This window comes from Centroberyx affinis, unplaced genomic scaffold (assembly GCF_046629955.1).
Source record: "Centroberyx affinis isolate AG114_WGS23_722 - 3 ecotype Tasmania unplaced genomic scaffold, CSIRO-AGI_Caff_v1 ptg000431l_1, whole genome shotgun sequence".
Lineage (NCBI taxonomy): Eukaryota > Metazoa > Chordata > Actinopteri > Beryciformes > Berycidae > Centroberyx > Centroberyx affinis.
The window spans coordinates 166249-187020 of NW_027279095.1; the positions used below are offsets into that span (position 1 = coordinate 166249).

At 45.7% G+C, this 20772-nt stretch overlaps 1 protein-coding gene across 2 annotated transcripts in view; it reads left to right on the plus strand.

The window, feature by feature from the left end:
- tulp4a (TUB like protein 4a) overlaps positions 1 to 20772 on the plus strand; it is a 36967-nt gene that overhangs the window by 13161 nt on the left and 3034 nt on the right. The window contains exons 3-13 of one of the 2 annotated variants that reach the window (XM_071516795.1): positions 5391 to 5519; positions 6035 to 6196; positions 6697 to 6877; positions 11743 to 11850; positions 12064 to 12230; positions 12805 to 13029; positions 13496 to 13730; positions 15820 to 15964; positions 16594 to 16765; positions 16908 to 17001; positions 17162 to 20625. In XM_071516795.1, the coding sequence (XP_071372896.1) occupies positions 5391 to 5519; positions 6035 to 6196; positions 6697 to 6877; positions 11743 to 11850; positions 12064 to 12230; positions 12805 to 13029; positions 13496 to 13730; positions 15820 to 15964; positions 16594 to 16765; positions 16908 to 17001; positions 17162 to 20625 (5082 nt within the window). The remainder of the gene's footprint in view (positions 1 to 5390; positions 5520 to 6034; positions 6197 to 6696; positions 6878 to 11742; positions 11851 to 12063; positions 12231 to 12804; positions 13030 to 13495; positions 13731 to 15819; positions 15965 to 16593; positions 16766 to 16907; positions 17002 to 17161; positions 20626 to 20772) is intronic. The other variant, XM_071516796.1, reaches the window with a different exon arrangement.

The following is a 20772-nucleotide window of genomic DNA, read 5'->3' on the forward strand; positions in this document are numbered from 1 at the left end:
ACACACATACACACACACACACACACTTTTGTCACAATTGTCACGGGGGCGCAGACAAGTGTGCACACATGCAGTCTCAAGGGGCTAATATGTTTTTTTCCCTGTTTTTTTGGCCCATTATGAAACATGCAGGTTAGTGTATGTATAGTGTTTGAATGATGAGAGATGTGTGCAATCTAGAGCTCCCACCTAATCTAAAGCCTCATGTCTACACTGGCTGGAGCTGAATTAAGTCGTATAATACCATCCGGAAAATCCATTTTACTCAACAGAGGTTGCAGACAGTGCACTGGTGGAGTGAAAACATGGATTTGTATACCCCCAATGAGATCTTCCTGCATGCTAATTTGTTACCTTTGACAATACTGCTGCCAAAGCCTATCGACTTTGAGCCCAGGCCATGCTGTGTTACTGTGTGTGTGCCGCTATCATCAGGTGACTGCTGTGGGTGAATGATAGATGGCAGGCCTTTTTCAGTACTGTGAATATGGTCAACTCTTTCAAAATGACATAGAGACCTCAGCTGCAGACCTGCGACAGGCCGGGTCTTATTGTGTCGGCTTCCCCGCGGCTTACCAGCTGAGACAGGCCTATAGAGCAGCATTAGGATTTATGCCACTGGGAGTGGGAGTGAAAGCACGGTAAATCTAGCTCACAGGACACCTTATTGCGCACACCGAGGGCCGAGGGCGCGGGGCCAGGAGAACGATGAATGTTATTGTAGACGCTCACCTTCTGCGCCCCGTGGGAACGAGAATGCAGCTTGAGGTTGCCGCAGACTTGGTGATGAATCAGCTGTCAGCGTTATGCTTGAGGACTCTTGTTTGTATGCCTGTACTTTGTGCATGCACATACCCATGTGGATGAGAGAGAGATTGCTTTCAATTCGCTTGGGATAAACTCATCTTGTAGCATTTCAATTGTTAAACGACATATACAAGGCAGTGATAAATAGGGATTTTTTTTGGGGGGGCAACCCTGATAGGTAACTGCTTAAGGAGTTACTTCAGCATTGTTGCTGTAATCATGTAGAAACGTCTTCTTACCTGGAAACATTTGAAGAGATTTTTTTTTTACCCTGGTTTCCACTTTATTTCTGGGAGCATTACCAATCTACAATGCACAAAAAATTGCCTAGTGTATCACTAGCCTTATAGATGCGACCCACCCAAGCCAAAGCCCCTGTGATTTTTTTTGTCATGCATCGAAAGGCCATGGCTCCAAAAACAGGTGAGGGGTGAACCAAGACTGCTGACTCAGGTGTAGCCTAAGGCCGGGTCTACTAACATGTCGCAATTCGCGGCTCAGCTCAAAAGCAATTGTGGGTGCAATTGGTACCGCCAGCACATGGTATTTACTAAAGTAGTGCACACAAATGAGCAGAGGCGTAGATAATTAATTAGAATTGCGACTGCGCTAATATAAGGGCCAAGTAGGGATGTAACAGTATGAAATTTCACAGTATGGTAAGGTATCTACCAAAATACCACAGTATACAGTTAGGGCTGCAACTAATGATTATTTTCATTGTCGATTAATCTGTCAATTATTTTCTCGATTAATCGATTAGTTGTTTGGTCTATAAAATGTCAGAAAATGGTGAAAAATGTTGATCAGTGTTTCCCAAAGCCCAAGATGACGTCCTCAAATGTCTTGTTTTGTCCACAACCCAAAGATATTCAGTTTACTGTCAAAGAGGAGTAAAGAAACCAGAAAATATTCACATTTAAGAAGCTGGAATCAGACAATTTTGACTTATTTTTCTTAAAAAATTACTCAAACCGATTAATCGATTATCAAAATAGTTGGCGATTAATTTAATAGTTGACAACTAATCGATTAATCGATTAATCGTTGCAGCTCTATATACAGTATTTCACGGTATTAATTTTTTCCCCCTTTTAATTAAATGTACTATGGCCCATCGAAAAAACAAACAAGTATTTTGCTTTGAAGAAAAATATTGCTTTATTGAACTGAAACGTGTGTGTGTGTGTGTGTGTCTGTGTGTATTTAACTGAAACTCTCATGCATTAGCATTGTAACAGGGTTACGAGGGTCCTCCTGCTGCGTGAGTAGTGAGATAACGTTAATGTTCTAGCGCCCTGCAGTGCAACATCAGATAGTTTATTAGACGTAAAATACGCACAACAATCTTGTAATCTAGTGCAGTTTAATAATGTATATTAAATTACAAAGTCCACTGTTGCAATTCAGTATTGCTAGCAACTTGAAATGTGATGTTTCATTTTTTCCCCTGGCTGTCACGAGCGGAGCTGTGGATAGGTAACCCTCCATTGTAGTGGCGTGCAGCACTGTGCATATGTGTATTGCGCAACATAAATTTATACCGTGGGCACGGTATTACAGGGAAAGGCTTACGGTTCAGAACCATGGTTGCTTGATACCGCAGTATACCTTAAAACGGTATACCGTTACATCCCTATGGCCAAGCAATGCGCACAATAGCCGATTAGCGACAACGTAATGACGGGCAAAAGAAGCGCACTCCAGTGGAGCTGGAAGTGTTGGTGGCAGAGAAAACCCCAAAGAGCTGCAGAGAAGAGATGTTTTACCTGTGTGTAAAAACTCACTCTGGAATGACATAAAGTGAATGCAGTTTGGCACCACAAGCGCGATTTAGTGGAGGTAAAAAGCGCTGGTATGATATGAGGAGGAGACCTTAATTCCCTTGGAGGAGCAAGTGCAAGAGAGTGAGACTTAGACGCAGGTGCCAGTAGGAGTGGGACAAAATATCGATACTGGAATAAATCGTCATACTTCCTCTCGCGATACGTTATCGATACATTGGCACTAAATATCGATATTTTTATTAAAACATGCGGGCGCCCTAAACGGATTCCCCCGCATTAAGCCTGTTACCGTTTTGACTTACCAGAGTCACTACTTAATGACTCCTCGTGGTGGCGCTTATCAAATGAATGAGGGTAAAGTGAACGGAAGTTAACTAACTTGCGGTGAAGAAGATGAATAACTCACAGAGGGGAAAATGGCGGACAGCGGGGGAAAGCAAATCAGAGAGGCACCACAGTTCCTGCTTTTTGCCTTTTTAGGGGTATTTTTTCTTCTTTAGTTACACAGATATCGTGATGTATTGTAGATGAATTGTCTTGCAATATATCGAGTATCGCAGAATCGCTGTATCGTGATACCACCGTTATCGTGGGCAACATATCGTGATAGTATCGTATCGTGAGTTACTCTGTGATTCCCACCCCTAGGTGCCAATGTGGGAGAGATGGAGAGGGTGAAGGTATGGTTACGGTTGTTTTCATCAAGGCAATGTCGCGGAGATATTGGCTCATAATAAGTGTCAGCAAATCCAGAGAAGAGCCTGCGACTTTTCTTTTTTGTATATTTGGGTAAGTCTGCATGTTGTCTGCCAATGAGGCTTAAATTGTACATTTTTAAGTCAGCATACTCGTTTAAACCCTGCGATCTAATGACTACATGTTATGCTGTGTAGATGACTGTGTCACTTTGATCTTAGAGCACCCGCAATGCGATTTGCGGTGGCACAAACCTTTTAGGTAACACTGTTTCTGGCACAATAAGCAGGATACCTGTTGAAAATGCCTGTTATTGCAGCACAGTGCTCTTGGTCCAAGTTGTGTTTTATGCTATTAGTCATGCAAAAATGGTTTGGTGTTTTTCGCAGTTCTTGATAGAGTTGCGCCTCTTTTCGCAGCATGTAACCAATCTAGTGACAGTGACAAGTCAGATAACATGGCAAAGTAGACAGCTGGGTGAGAATGATTGTTTACTTTGGTTTTCCATAACTTTTTCTCTCTTCAGGGGGTTATGAAGTTGTTGTGTGAACACAGTCAGTGACGGCTGTTCCTATGGAGTATGGATACAATGGAGTGTGTGTGTGTTTGTGTGGAGGAGGGGGGGGTGTGTGTGTGTTAGGGAGAAAGAGCAACACTGGCTGGCTAATCCAACTTTCAGCCACTGATCTGTTGGGCGTGCGCTCAGAGAGTGTAAGCCCTGCTAAAACCTGCCGTGTGTGTGTGTGTGTATGTGTCTGTGTATATACATGAGCGTGCATAGCCCACGTGCCACTCCCAGGGAGAGGAGAGCTGCTCCCAGCCTGGGATTATTCCTCTGGGAATAGGCTGAGTCACGCTACAGAAGACCAGACAGAGAGGGGAGGGGGCTTATGTCGAGATTGTAATGGGTACTTGCAACAAAAAGGTATGAGAAGAGAATAAGAAAATAATTAAAGATGTAGGTTGGGTTCACCTGGAGACAGCAAGACAAAGACGGAGAGAGGGAGAGCTGTGTGAAACATTCTGAAATGGGTTAAACTGACAAAGAAAAATGTCAGTTACCAATTTCACCTGTGCTGCTCTCTACCATTGACTAGCACCCACCATCTAGACTGCAACTCTTGTCTAAGGTTTATGACGAACCATCTATATATCCACTGACCTCAGGGCAAGCACAGAAACCCCCTACATCTGAGTCACTGCTATCAGAGGCAATATCCATTTTAAGTCTGATCTTAAAACCACAGTATAATCACTCTCTAAAACCACTTACTTCTGTTTCTCCTTTCAGTTCCTGCTTCAATCCTTTCTCTGCATGCCTCTCTTGAAACAGTGAAAGCATAATACTACTATAGAATTTTTTAATAACTGGTTGCATATAAATACGCACCATCTCTTTCTCACTCTTCCTCTCTCTTGTCTTCTCTCTATGAGAAATGGTGAGAACTTGTGGGCACTTCAGATCAAGTATGCAATCATCAGCCATTCTCTCAGCACCCTACCAGGCCTCATCAGATTATGAGGGGGGTTTTGGGGTGCAGATGTCCCCCCTTTGTTTACAGTACCAAGCTACAGTCAGGGAGTAACACTCAGGAGTTTGAAGAGATAAGACAACGCACTGAGGAGAGATGGAATAATTGAAGTTCATTATCTACGACAGTCAGGATATTAGCGGCTCCTTTGCGACTCTTTCAAAATGAGGCTAACCCACTTTTTGATGTACTTTCATCCGGTCCGGTGCTAAATTTAGCTCACTGAAATGTTGGGCACTTAGATTTTACATTCTACATTTTAGGCATTTAGCTGACGCTCGCCCCTCATCTGGAGCAACTTGCAATGATTGAGCAGGCAGGCGCTCAGTGTCTTGCTCAAGCACTTTGACAAGACACTTGGCTGTTGATGGCCACAAGTTACCGGCTGTGGGGATCAAAGCTGTGTCCTTTTGGTTACAGGACGATATCATTTCATACTGAGTATTTTGCTCTAGGACACTTTGACAGGTTTAGAGACATTGGCTGTTGTGACGACACAGGACAGTTTTGCTAAGCATTTTTTGGTCTCATGTTTTTTTCTCCATTTCTTTCTGTGTTTGCCTTTAAGGTGGTCCTGGTGCGGTGGAATGAGCCCTTCCAGAAGCTGGCCACCTGTGATACAGATGGAGGGATCTTTGTTTGGATCCAGTATGAGGGCCGCTGGTCCGTGGAGCTGGTCAACGACCGCGGAGCTCAGGTAAGATACACAGAAATGGGATATGAAAGATCCAGTCAATTTTTTTAAAGTTTTTAATTTTATGTTTTTATTTTTTGCTTATGTTTGCAAGTTTTCAGTATCTGTCATCAAACCAGGTTGTTAAACTCTTACATAGGTGTGAGGTGCCCTTACTCACACTTTAACATTGTTAGAGTGATGTAGGCCTACCTTGCATTTCTGGATCCATTTTGTTGTTTGGTGGTGTATTTTTCTCATTCCCATGGATAACTGGGCAAACAGTGGCAATGTGATGTTATGTCGAGATATGTGAAAGTGGGTACACCAAAAAAGTAAACCTCAACACACAAAATAATTCCTGGAATGCGTTGAACATATTGAAGATACAAGATATACAAATTGAAGATGTGTAATTGAAGATTATCCAGGGCTGGATGTTTTCCTTAAACTACTAGCCGTCTCTAACCAACCCACCGACCTGCCAACCTGTAGTTATCACCACGGCACCAATAGCTGACCTGTTTTGTCCCCTGTAGGTGAGCGACTTCACCTGGTCCCACGATGGCACTCAGGCTCTCATCTCCTACCGTGACGGCTTCGTCCTGGTGGGCTCAGTCAGCGGGCAGAGACACTGGTCCTCCGAGATCAACCTGGAGAGCCAGATTACCTGTGGCATCTGGACCCCCGACGACCAGCAGGTAACACACACACACACACACACACACTTCTCACAGAATTTTGATAGGTACAAAGGTCCCCCTCAGCACAACGCCAGCCTTTGAATGCTAATAAATGGAGAAGTTTTGGTTTTTCATTTGCCACTGTTAGTTTGCAGCCTTGTCATTCAGAATGCAGAGCCGGCCCCTAGGGGCGGTTCGTCCTGAGTGACAGCCAGCCCTCTGTCTCCAATGTGTTGTGGTTTTGTTTGGCTGTGTTTTCGCTTCCATGCCGCGTCAGCTCAGGTTGGATGTCACCGAGCTTTCAGTCTGTATGTGTTTCTCTGTCTTTCTTCGTTGCCTTCGTCCCTTTTTTGTCTTTTTCCCTAACTTGTTTTCCTTGGTGATGTGCCATGCTCTCAGCTTTCTGTGCTCACTCTCTTGTCATCTCCCTCTCTGTTTCTATGTGTTTCTCCTTTTCCCTCTCTCTCTCTCACTCTCTCTCTTGCTCTCTATCATTCCTCTCAACTGTCCCTCTCTAGGTGTTGTTTGGTACTGCGGATGGACAGGTGATAGTGATGGACTGCCACGGGCGCATGCTGGCTCACATTCTGCTGCATGAGTCGGATGGCATTGTCAGCATGTCCTGGAACTACCCCAGTTTCCTGGTGGAGGACAGCAGTGAGAGCGACACAGACTCTGACGACTACTCTCCACCAAAAGGTGCGCTGCTCAGGCTTTTAGACTTGAGTATAAGGCTACTGTAGGACTACATCTACAACCCAGACTACAACCAGTGTTGGTAGTTTGGAGGAGCAATCCAGTTTATGAGAGTTTATCCTAGTTGTCACCATGCATGTGTTTTTGCGATATCTTGCAAAATGCAACCAGAGAGATATTTCAAGTACAAATCGACCACAAACATATGACATATATTTGAGTCAAAGTCAAATCATAAGAAACCACCCTCCAATATACAACACCCTGCTGTATTGACCAACAAAGGCAAAAGGTAGTAACTGTTCAGAGTGTGAAAAATGCCTCTCATGTTTTTTTTCTGCTCAGCCAAATTACTTGTTGGATGATCTTTGAAAATGTGATTTGTTCGCTCAGTAAGAGGTTATTTTTTCCTCTTTTACTCCTCTGGCCTAACACTAACCTAACCTAATAAAAATGACTATGTCAGGGGCGTCCAGCTGGCTCACTTGGCTAAGGCACATACCATGTACCTGCAACATCCTCGGTCTGAATCCGGTCTAAGACCTTTGTCACATGTCATCCTCCTCTCTCCCCAAATCCTTCCTGTCTCTTTCTACTGTGACTATCACATATAGCAGAAAAATGCCCAGAAAAAAAGACTACATTTCAAATTCGAGTTACTGCCTTTTTCCGTTTGTGGGGCAGTAAATTCCACCACTGCCTACATGGGCAAGGCGTCCTATTAACCTCACATGTGGTTGTCATAGGCGACAAGATCTTTTAGCACCTGGTGATCAGCACCAGATGTAGTTATTTAGACCTCTTTCCAGTCCACTTTTTTGGCACCCTCCATCCTTTCCACCAGGCAAGGTGAAATCAACCTTTTCTCTGATGTGTTTTTACACTCCTTTGTTCCGCGAGAGCCTGTATGGCAGTGTAGTCAGACCACCGCTCAATCTCCACACTGTACGTGATGCAAGATGACATGTATACCACAGCATGAGAGTGTAAGCTGCTGTAGAACAGGAGGTCAATCCATAATAGGTTTAGCTGGTAAGGCATTGTGCCTATGGGGAGCAGAGCGCCGGGGAAGAGTTGTCCAGCTGTTTCCGTCCCTCGGTAGCTCCGTGCAGATGAAAGCAGATGTGGGACCATCTGTCTGCTTCCAACTCCTCCCTCCCTCCCTTCCCTCCATCTTTTACTGCTCCATCAATTTCTCCTCATGCTCTTAGTCCAAGATGGCATGGGGAAGATTACCAACTAGGGGGCACCAGGTGGGGACACAAGTTATGGCTTGTAGGTCTGCACAATATTATAATTAGTCTCCTCAGTCCCCCTGGTATTCTCATAAATATTCAGGACTAGGGGAGGCAGGTGTACAGGTAAACATAGACTGTACCCAATTCTTCTGTGGGGTCAGTCAACATGCGGATCATAATATCTATCAAGTGGATGTAGGAAGTCAGAAATATTCATTGGTAAATTCACAAATCATGGAAAGATGATGGATCACATCACAAATCATGACCGTGACATGTGCAGTCCTGCACTTCCAAACTACAAACACACTCTCGTTGCCGCTGACCATCTTCCTTATGTGCCCACTTAGTCTTAATGTCTTTCTTCAGGGACCCGTTTTGCCCTGCCACGTGATAGAGTACAATTAAGAAGGGATGCTGGGTCAATGGAGCAGAAACTCCACAGTGTTTCGGACATATGTCGTCATGCATAATTAAAACATTCAGGGCATCTGGCTTCATATTCATTGCGGTTTGAAGTTAGAAAGATGATTCTGTTGCATTCTTGTCACTTGGGTTAATGCCTTCACGGACAAGCTCAATAACGGCAACCATCTAAACCCAGGAAGTAGGAAGGTGACCATTTGACTGCACTCCACTTCTCAGGCGGTTGGGGAGAGGTGGAGGGGAGGGGACTGTGTGGGGCACTAAAACAAACGAGTGTGACCGAGCAGAAGGGGGTGGGGGGGTGGAAGACGGAGGGAGGGAGGTAAAGGAGTGCAGCGGAGGAGAGGACGCCCGGGCGGGCGTGCCTGACATTGGGCTGACTTTGCCACGGGAAGTCCTGATTGCTGACTTGGAGCTGGGTCCGGTGGCAGAGGCCGGGCAGTGTTGTCCTGACAGCAGCAGCTGTCACAGTGTAAGGACGCACGTCACCAGACCCTTGATGTGCGCCACACTTAACTGTATCCCCAATTGACAACCACAGCCTCTGCCAGGGAAATGGGAATCACAGAATGGGTATGGTCCTAAATTTAAATGTTTTTAGTGGGGTGGCACAATATGTTATAATTGGAAACGCGCAGCTCGTAGCAAAGTCCCATAGCAGCACTGGCGGTGTGGCCGCTAGCAGTGCAATGGAAAAATATTCCTCAGTGGGAGTAATGACCCATTCTGACTCGATGGTCCATGGTGCTTTCTTTAACCAAGCCGCCCTAGGACTGGCCTGGAATAGGTATACCTACAAGGTCAAGGATGTATCCCAGGTACTTAAGTGTGACACCACAGTTGATGGTATGCTATTGTTAGCGTTAACACTTGTTTTAGCCACAACAACCCTCATTATCAGAACTGTTAGATGTGTTAGTGTTTTCTGTACCTCCTGTGGCACTGGCTTGTCTAGGGAGCTATACACAAAGAGGCAGGAAAATACACTCGTGGTGTACACACTCATCCCCCACTTGTAGATTCCCATCAAAACATCTTATTCTTAGATTGTCATGAATCAAATATAAAGCTCTGTTTTGTATTTTTGTTATCCTGTCATGATACCAGCCATGTCAGCGTTTACATATTTGTCTATCTCTGCTGTCAACAGCTCTGTAAAATGGTAAGAATTATTAACTATGTGATGCTGACAGAGTTAAGAAAGGTAATGCTACCAGGGAGTTAGCCCTCCCCTGCAAACACATGGATGGCCCGGTGAAGTCCCAGTGTACCAGATACACAATCTGGTACACTGGGACTTGAACAGTCTCACAAGGGAAGAGATGCATGTTGTTAGCTCTCCACCTCCCTCCTGCCGCTTCCCCTGTGTACACCAGCTCACGTAACGACCTCATTTTTTATTGGTTCCTCTTTCTTTCTTTCTTTTTTCTTCTTTTTTTTTACCTCCTCTGTTTTTTCTTCTTCTTCAGCTTAACTACTCCCAGTTGCTAAGGCTGTATTGATGAGGGGCTGTCCTCCCCCTGCTGTGCAGTTTCTGATTTTTTTTTTTCCCCCTCCCTCCACAGTGGGCCGAGTGGTAAAGCTGAAAAGTGCTTGCCTTAGCTGGAACACTGATTATGCTCTAACTCACTAATTAAACCAGTCAATAGTAATTGATTGGCCCCGATAGAAATTATCTCTCAAGACGACAGCCTGACTGAGACACCAGGCCGCCTCTTCCTCCGCCTGCCAGATCCTTCTGTCATGATATACGATGATGACCCATTATCACTGCACTGCACAGCACAACACACTGCATATATAGCAGCATCATATACTGTCCAACTGCTTTAATGCGAGTCCCCCTGTAAATTGATTACTACGGGAAAGTAACTGTTGATGGGTAGAAAGTCAAAAGCAGAAATGAATATTTTATTCCTGCTGGTATTTGGGTCACTGGTGGACTATGTGAAAGGACAGACTCAAGGTTGATTTAATGGACAAAGTGTAGGTGGTTGTCTGAAGGTGTGTTATTTATAGCACTGTGACTGTGAATGTCACTTGTTTGCATCGAGAGCTAGATATACAACAGTGAGACGAGCGAGTGTGTTAGTGCAAATGTGTATTCTCTTGATTAGGACACAGTGGAGACTTACAAGATGAATTACATAGAGCAGCTGCCAAAGATATAGAACTGTCCTTGCCTCCCTCATAATGGCCCGCAACTACCTCTATGGTAAACACAGACACACACAAACAAGCACACGCACCGTCTCTTTCACTTCCAATCTATTTTTATGGCCCACTTTGGAAATGCATATTGATCACCCCGTCCTCTGACGTAGGTTGCCAAGATGTTAGGAATGTAATACAGCAAGTATGAAGACATATCATCAGCCACTACTCATGTTCAGTTTGTCTTTCTACAGCATTACGTAAACTGGTTTTCTCAAGGAACTCTCAATATAGGCTTCGCAGTTGGCTGTAATTGCTGTTCACGTTGCTTACTTTCTTTACTTTATTGTGGTTTATTTAAAAGTGACAAGCCCAGATAACCTTGCTATAATATCAACTGCTACATCTTATTTATTATGTAGTTGTGTCCAGTTGAAGCTAATTAGTCCCTTGATGGGCATTGATTGACATCAAGAGTAACACCTTACTTAAATGTAAAATAAGTAAAATAAGAAGAGATAAGTAAAATAAGAAGAGAGAAAATGACATGATACCGTTAAAGGTCAGTATCAGTAAATACCAAATCGGTGCATGTCAGGGCTACAGCTGTGGTTCTGTTAAAACCAAGTTTTAGTTTGGAGCAGCAATAGCCTAAAGGTCAGAGATTCAGTAAGGTTGCTGATCCTAGACTAAAGAAATCTGGGCAAGAAATTGATGAACACTCTCCCCTCCAGACCGAGTGATGCTGCTCTGTGACCAGCAATATAAGACTGTTGTTCTACTGGGCTCTCAAGTGTTAATGTGTACAATTGTGTGAATCTGCTTCACCTTCTCTAGATAATGGTTAAAAAGCGTAGAGCAGAAAGTGTCCAGTGCCTTTTATTAGTTTAGTGATATCAACCTTCCATATCTGTTGTCTCACCTGGCTACACTATGGTTTTGTTCTGTTTTGCTCCCAGTTGATATAATGTACTCCAAATTGTCTCCGGCCCGGTTGTGTTGCTGCCAGACTTGCCGTCTAAAGTGTGTACTCTCCCTGTCTCTTCTCAGTGCACAGCCTGAAACCACTGCTGACAGTCAGCTTCACCTCTGGAGACATCAGCCTGATGAACAACTACGACGACCTCTCTCCCACCCTCATCCGCACTGGTCTCAAAGGTGTGTGGGTGTCCGTTTATTTATGCATGCCCACGTGTGCCAGCCAGTCTGTCTCAGCTTTTGTTCCTTTGTTCTAACTCAATCTTTCATGCACATCTTTACAGCTTATGTCTTTGAAGGAATATTGTGTATTTTCTCTCTCTTGTCAAAAAATGCTTGCGTGTGCGTATAACTAAATGTGTACCTTTTCCGCCCCATCCCCCTGTGCTGTAGATGTGGTGGTCCAGTGGTGCTCACAGGGCGACCTCCTGGCCGTGGCGGGGATGGAGAGGACCCTCCTCCCCCCTGACCCGTCCTGTCCTCCCCCCACCAGGAACGCCATTGTCAAGTTCTACAACGTTCGCGGTGAACACATCTACACACTGGACACACCGGCACAGGTGATCAGCCGCACCAGCCACATTACCTGGCTTGTGTTTGCAAAGAATTCTTAGCATTTGTTTTAATCTGTACCAGAGTACAGATGGGTGGGGGTTTACCGCATCAGGAGAATTTGGTAAAGGAAAATAAGAAAATTTGAGAATTCTTTGGGGGGGGAAATTGAGAAAAACATTCAAAATTGAGTTTCAAATACTTCAACTTCAACATTCCAGTCTGTCCTTTCTGGCACTCATGGTATTGTGCTATGTGGCAAACCCCGCCCATCTGGCACTCTGAGAAAGTTGAAACAAACACTATGAATTATTTGCAAGTACTCTTTGACCAAGGTCTGTCCAACAACCTGCCAGATGCATGCTCATGCACTCACCTGATTGGACACTGGCATTCCCATAGCTGTGAGGTTGAAGAAGGAATTTCACTATATTTATAACAGAAACCATAACGATCACCCATCTTTTTTGTCCTCATCCTCGCATACACAACATTTAGCTTGTGAAAGCTTGCGGTATGTGGCACATATGAGAAAATGACCTAATCCTCACTCCAACCGCCTCCCTTCCCTTGTCCCCACAGCGGCCCATCACGACGCTGTGCTGGGGTCACCGGGACTCTCGTCTGTTCTTGGCGTGCGGCCCGGCGCTCTACGTGGTGCGGGTGGAGCACCGCGTGGCCAGCCTGCAGCTGCTCTGCCAGCAGGGCATCGCCTCAGCACTGAAGGAGGAAAAGGACGTGGCCAAGCTCACCATGCCTTCCCGCCTCTGCTCTTACGTCACCACCGCTTTCGCTCCCACCATCAAGGTAACACAGGGTGGGGGGTGATAGATCCATTAAAAGCATAAAATAAAAATTCATACCAGTGCTATCATAGAAGTCACCTTCTCAGTCAACAAGGTGTAAACTGATTGAGACGAGCCTAAGCAAATTGACCATTCCTACAATACATATTATCATATACCTACATACATGTAAGAAATGACCAATGTCCAATTTTACATGACCAAGACCAGTTTTTCAACCCATAATTTCCACCAATAGGTGGCAGTCTCATTCTAATTTTTTTTTACAATCTATGGTTTAAACCCTGGGTGTATTTGAGGCCTAATGTTATGGCTAGTGTTGCAGGGAACTGAGTGTAGTGTCAGGTGTTATTGAAGACCTTGGTATCTTGGCACATACAAATCTCTTGAAGCAAAGCAGTTCAAATAAAATGATTGTAATGAAATGACTCATTATAAAAATATACTTCTCCTTCACTCTCCTTCAGCCACCCATCCCAGATCCCAACAACATGCGTGACTTTGTGAGCTACCCGACAGCCGGAAACGAGCGTCTGCACTGCACCATGAAACGTACGGAGGACAACCCCGAGGTGGGAGGGCCCTGCTACACTCTCTACCTGGAGTACCTAGGGGGTCTGGTGCCGATCCTCAAGGGCCGACGAATCAGCAAGCTGCGCCCCGAGTTTGTCATCATGGACCCCAAGACGGATGGAAAAGCAGGTGGGACTTACAGATTTACATGTTCCTACGCCCCTGGGAAACTGGACTTTTCCAGGACTTGATATTCGAAAAGTCTTAGAACTGTCATGGAACATTTTTTTCATAATCCTTTAAGTGTTTATTGTCAGTCTTACCTGCTGGTGGAATTACTTTCATAACAATAACCTAATAACAAATAAATAATAACACCAAATAACACTTCTCCTGATTGCATAGTGTAAAATAAGACCTGGGACATTCAAATCAGCTATTTACCAAAAATGGAACACTTGCTGACAAATATTGGCCATTAAAATTGTGCTATTATTTTCTGGAAACTGATTAAGAAGATGTAGGAATTATGGAGTTAGATATCTAACATTTCAATTTCTTTATATGACACTTGTGTTGTCCTGTCCATTTAGATGGTTTTATTGATTTATTTATTGAGTAAGTCATTATGTGACTTACTCCGCCATCAAGTACAACATTAGAATTCCCCTCTCCTCTGACTTCTTCCATGTCTGATGTTATCCTTGTTATATGAGCCGTTACTGCCCCCCGTTTGACTGATTTGTGTTCGGATGGTTGTCCTAGGACCAAAACGTCTTTTTTTTTTTTTTTTCAATTTTGATGATTGGCAAACTGATTGTAACTAAATCATAGCAATACATACATCTTTTTGTACAATTTGTGTATTTTTTTCCCTAAGATTCAAGTAGAATTGTTTAATGTGTTCAGCCCAGATGTAATTGTCTGCTCCAGTACTTTTCCAGTTATCTGAGCTCCGGGTGAAGTTTCTTGAGTTGGCATTGAGAGAGTGAGTGTGTTTTAGTCACACAGGGCAGACCGGGCCCATGTTAATTAAAAGCTGCTTAATGGGGGCTCTGATGGCCCCTGGGTTCCTCATAAATCAAACCGCTCCCTCCCCACGCAGTGATAAATGAAGCCAGCCATGAAATGGTTCCAGCCCATTCACACTTTAATGTCCATCAAATAAATTAGCTTGACCTAAACTGGAGCAGCAGTCGTTTACAGACTCCATATGAATGAGCAAAAGAGGGGAAAAGTTACTACTGAAACAATAGTTTGGACCAAATGGGTCCATGTTAATGTGTCGGAAAGGTGGAGAAAATTGCTGCAGATCTATTTTGCTTTGTTTAAAGGATGAAGTGTGCCGCCTACAGGTTGTTAAAGCAGCTGCGAATGTGTTTCTTGCAATGCCTACTGTACTGTACGTTAACATTTGCAAAAGACCGGCATTTTTGCAGCATCTCATTTCTCAAGCAGGGTTTCTCAGTCTCTTGTCTTTCCATCCTGATTATGCCCACAAAGTCACACGATTTCACACTACAGGATAAAGATTTTCCTATGATAAAATCAAAGTGTTTTGATGTTATTTGAAGGCCTAGGATGGGTTGATAACTAACTGAGTGGATTTTTAGGGAGAACTAAAGAGGGGTAAATATCCAGCAACATCAATAACATTTGTATTTCTGGACTAATCACAATAATTCAGGGTGGCACACAATTTTTGGTTTCATGCATGTGGTTTCATGCATTTCATGCAATCAAGGGTTCACTTTTCTACGTTTAGCTTTTGCGTTCACATAGAACAAAAATAACTGGGTGTGAGAGACGATGCAAAAAAACGAAAAGATGGGTCTGGAAAAGAGCTGTTGTCTGTTCATTAACTCCAAAGAGGGAGTAAAATCACTATGGAAAAAAAAAAAAATTCAGTAAGACTGGTATCAACCAAGCCTTGACTGTGGACTTATTATTAAGGGCATCAACATTTGTCTGTGACTGCAAAATAATAACTTTAGTATCAAGGTAGATGAAATCCCTGAAGGGCAAAGATCTATGCAATAAAGCCACTGACCGTCACAGTGGTTGAGGTTTACAACACCCTACTAGTATCACTCATTATTAGTGCTTCCCCAATGCAGTTTCATATAGTTGTAAAAGTAAATGATAGAAGACCAAATAATTATTCCATGTGTTTATTAGGTTTTTCATTATGTCTTCAGAACTGCATCTCCACAATAATCAGTTTACTTAAAATCCACTCAAACTTCTTTCCTTTCTCCATCCTGTTTTCTCCCTTCAGATGAGGTGTATGGTAACAGTCTGATATCGTCCATGATTGACAGCTGTAACTGCTCAGACTCCAGTGACATTGAGTTGAGTGACGACTGGGTGGGCAAGAAATCTCCAAAGATATCCAGGGGCAGCAAATCCCCCAAGCTGCCAAGGTAACCAGACAACAAGCCACTTATTACTAATGTTTCCTGTTTTTTTTTTTCATGTGATATTCAGATGGTTCTTTCACCTGTCAGCAGTCAACAGTCCATGTGGAACATGTTGCATAATTCTTCACTTTAAATCAACTGTAATCACAAAAACACTTTTATGGCAGATGAGGATGATTTTGTAAAAAAGTGAATGTCACGATTGGCCATTTGAATCCCACTGATTTAGCATTAGCAGATGTTTCTGTGGCAGCATTCAAATTTCCCCTGGTTCTTAGACTGCTCTCACTCTGAAAACAACATTATTTATTTGCACTTTTTGTTTTAGATTTGTAGTGATTCTTTATACTATATTTCTGCTCAATGCCAGATTTCAGTCCTTTATGAGTTCTTAATTATACATTTTTAAACTGAGAGTAATTTTGTAATGATGTCTTGGAAAATATTTGCCATCCAAACAGTTATAGCCTTTCACTTTTATTGAAATGCTCACTACCACTCATGTGCCTGTCCTACACCAACTCTTTGCATGAATGACACAAATTGTAATGGAATGTTCTACACTGTATTGGTTGAGTTTGGTTCACTGCATGCCTAAACCTTTTTTTTTTCATTTGCTGCCTTCTCTGTAGAGACTTAGTCTGTCCCTTTACCAACAGGATCAACATTGATCCCAGAAAATCGCCCAAACTGTCTCGAGCTACACAGGAGATCTCCAGGTCACCACGGTTACCCATACGGAAACCCTCGATTGGTTCACCTAGTCTAACACGGAGAGAATTCCCCCTAGATGATATCAGTCAGGTAATAGTCCAATTCTTTGAGCTTAATTTGATTTTTTTTTTGTGATCAACTCACACATTCTGTTTTTTTTAATTAATTTTATCTCCTGATTTTTAATGTTTTCAGAGAAAATAAGTTGATGTTCTCTGTTTCTGTCTTGTAGCAAAATTATCTTGCTCAGGTCACATCCAATATTTGGGGAACAAAGTTCAAGATTGTGGGGCTCGCCACATTCTTGCCAGCTAATCTTGGTGCAGGTAATCACTCAACAACTTTCTCTTTGACAGCTGAACTCTACACATCCCAATTATGGAAAAGTTATGGAAAAGTTAAATATTGGTTATTGACAGTTATTTCAATTGCTCCTATTTCTTAATTTCTTTTATTTGTCTTTCTCGTTCTTGCTCCTCTCCCCAGTCATCTATAAGACAAGCCTCCTCCATCTGCAGCCCAGACAGATGACCATCTACCTGCCAGAGGTGCGTAAGATCTCCATGGACTACATCAATCTGCCCGTCTTCAGCCCAAACGTCTTCAGTGAGGATGAAGATGACCTGCCTGTCACTGGCCCTGCTGGTGGCGCCGATGACAACCCACCCTGCACCGTCAACATCCCTATTGCCCCCATCCACAGCCCTGCCCAGGCCATGTCCCCCACCCAAAGCATTGGTCTGGTCCAGTCGCTCCTAGCCAATCAGAATGTTCAGCTGGATGTCCTGTCGAATCCCACAGCAACACCTGCTGGGGCCGCTGCCGGTGGGTCAGACCAAAGCCAGGACACCATTTTGACGGCCCAATACACCGTTCCCACCAGGTACTCCAGTCCTGGTCAGGTCATCTTTGGGGGGCTAGAAATGGGTCGGCTTATGGTGGGACCTCCACCCTCTCATCATCCATCACAACTTCAACAACAACAACAAAGTCACCATCAACAGCAGCAGCAGCACCAACAACTCCAGCAGCACCAACAACTCCAACACCACCAACAAATGCAGCACCATCAACAACAGCTTCAGCAGCAGCAGCAGCAACTCCAACAGCAGCAGATGCTTCAGCAACAACACATACAACAGCAGCAACTTCAGCAACAGCACATTCAGCAGCAGATTCAACACTTACAGCAGCAGCAACATCAACAACAACTTCAGCACCAACAGCAGCTGCAGCAGCACATACAACAACAGCAACACCAACAGCAGTTGCAACAACAGCATCAACAAATTCAGCAGCAACTACAACAACAACAGCAGCAGCAGCAACAAATGCATCATCAACAGCAATCACAGCAGCAACATCAAATGCAACAGCAGCAGCACCACCATCAAATTCAACAGCAGCAGCAGGCACTCCAAATTCAAATCCCTGTTCCCTCTATGTCATCAGGTCAGCCTTCAGGTGCAACTGTGCACCAGCTTCAGCCGGGGACACTGCAGATCCAGATCCCCCATCCACCTCCTGATTTGGTGGTGGAGAGAGGAGCGGTGGGTGAACATGAGCACCTCCTTAAAATCAAGCCCACGCGGTCAGCTCCCCAGCTGGCTGAGGGCGACACAGTGGTGTTCAGTGCCCCTCTAGAGCTCAGCAAGATGAACCCCCCGCCCCCCTATCCTGGAACTGTGGCTGCCGCTGTGGCTGCTGCGGCTGCTGCTGCTGCCGCTGCCTCGGCATCGGCCCCCGCTACAGCTGCCAACGCTGCATCTGGAGCAGCAGGGGGCAGCAATGGGACTCCTCCACCTGGTGACCTTTGTCTGAAGAAGGGAGAGTTCCCTCTGTATCCCTCAGGCCAGCCACCAGCGCAGTACCCCACGCCACTGGGCTACGAGAGGATAACAACCTTTGACAGCAGTGGGAATGTGGAGGAAGTATGTCGTCCTCGAACGCGCCTCGTCTGCAATCAGAACGTCTACACGCTGCAGGGACCTGGCAGCTCCGCTACTCTCAGGGTCACCTCTTCATCGTCCTCTTCCTCAGCTGATGGGAAGAAGATCCAGCTGCCCTACGCCTCTGCCACTCTCAACAGACTCACTGTGCCCCGCTACTCCATACCCAGCGGAGACCCACCCCCGTACCCCGACCCAGCCAATCAGAACAATACTGTTGGCAGGAACCCTGGACAGAGGCTTGACAGCAGTCTGATCCATGCCACTCTCAGGAGGAACAGCCGCGAGGCCGCTCTCAAAGTCTCCCAGATGCTGGACCCACCCAGACCTCTGCCTCCTAAGGCCAAAAACAATAGTGCACTAGCAGCCTCGTACCAACAGAGGGTGCCAACAGCCTTATACACCTGCAGTCAGTGTAGCAGTGGATCCACTGTTGGAGGCACTGCCCCAGGGAGCACTAATGGAATAGCAGGGGGGACTATCATCAGACAGGATTTCCCTCCAGGCAATGGAGCACCACACAGCACAGTCATCGTTCACTCCAACAGTGCCACTCCTCTGGCCTCCCAGTCCTCTTACAACCTACTGAGCTCCCTTGATGGATCTGGGACTGGGGGAGGAGGAGCTAACAGGGACAGGGCTGACTATGTCAACTCAGCTTTTACTGAGGATGAAACGCTGAATCAGTCATTGAGGCATCTGACGCTGGGTGGCAATGATGTATCAGGGCTGGTTGTCAAACGCCCCCCTCCCTATCAGTGGGACCCAGCTGCCACAGAGGAGGTGTGGGTTCCTCAGGAACGGACAGCAACCCTGACCTCCACTGGTCCCCCCGCACCCCACAAACCGCCCCCGCTCATCCTCAGCCCAGCTCAGCATTTAGATGTGTCCCGGCTGCCTTTTGTCCTCTCTCCAAAGTCCCCCACCAGCCCAAGTGCTGCGTCATTCCAGGCCGCCGCAGCAGCTGCAGGCTACCAAATCTCTCTCCAGTACCCCCCTGGCACTGCCTACTCCGGGCCCCAGCTCCAGCCCATTTCAGGGTCACCACGTCCCTGCTCCTCCCCTAAGGAGGTGGTGGCACCAGTACCCTTTTCACAGCAGGATGCAACCCTGGTCCTGCCGCCTGGTTACTCTGCAAATCTGGCCAACCTCGCCTGCTGCCCTCTCCCACCCATGTATCCAGGAGGAAGCTCCTGCGCCGGGCTCCCCATTCCACCTATCGCCCTCCACACTCCCTGGGGCACCTATAACTCCTGCCCCCCAATACCCAGTCCTGCAGTGCCACTGCCCCCTAAAGCCTCCCACATGGCGGTAGACAAAAATGTTCTCTCGCCCCCTCCTCCTCCACCGCCTCCCCCTCCCCCACCACCAGCAGAGCTACCAGAGGCTATGGCAGAGGCTGGAGAGGGTTTCCAGGAGGTCCTCTCCCTCACTGAGAGCCCCGTGCCGCAGCGCTCAGAGAAGCTAAGCAAGAAGAACCGCAAGCGGGCAGATGGTCGGGCTGAGGAGGCTAATGTCCCGCCCTTGGCCGAGGGCAGCAAGTCCAAGAAGGAGGGCCGGGCTCTGGGTGACTTCAACTCGCTCATCTCCAGTCCGCGGCTGGGAGGCAGGGACAAGAAGAAACTGAAGGGACAGAAGGAGCAGCAGATGAAGGCTAAGAAGCTGAGCAAGGCCCCCGCCACTAGTGAGTTCCAGGACAGTTCAGAGAGCGAGCCGGAGCTCTTCATCAGCGGGGACGAGCTGCTCAACCAGTGCCAGAGCGGTAAGAAGGGCTGGAAGAGCAAGAGGAGCCTCCGGGCCGCCAGTGAGCTGGACGAGATCAAGTGTCGAAAGGCCAACGAGAAGGAGGACCGCGGGCTGGGCAGCCAGGGTTTCGTCTACGTCATGGCCAACAAGCAGCCTCTGTGGAACGAAGCCACACAGGTCTACCAGCTGGACTTTGGGGGGCGCGTCACACAGGAGTCGGCCAAGAACTTTCAAATCGAACTGGAGGGGAGACAGGTAAGGGAGCTCTAGTTACAGAAATATCTCTTACTGTGATTTACACATGTTGTTGTACTAAAAAGATAATTAGCAGTGTTCACGTACCATGCATGTTAATTTGCATTTAATTTGTGCACCTTGGCCTGGTTTTCTGTACTAATGTAT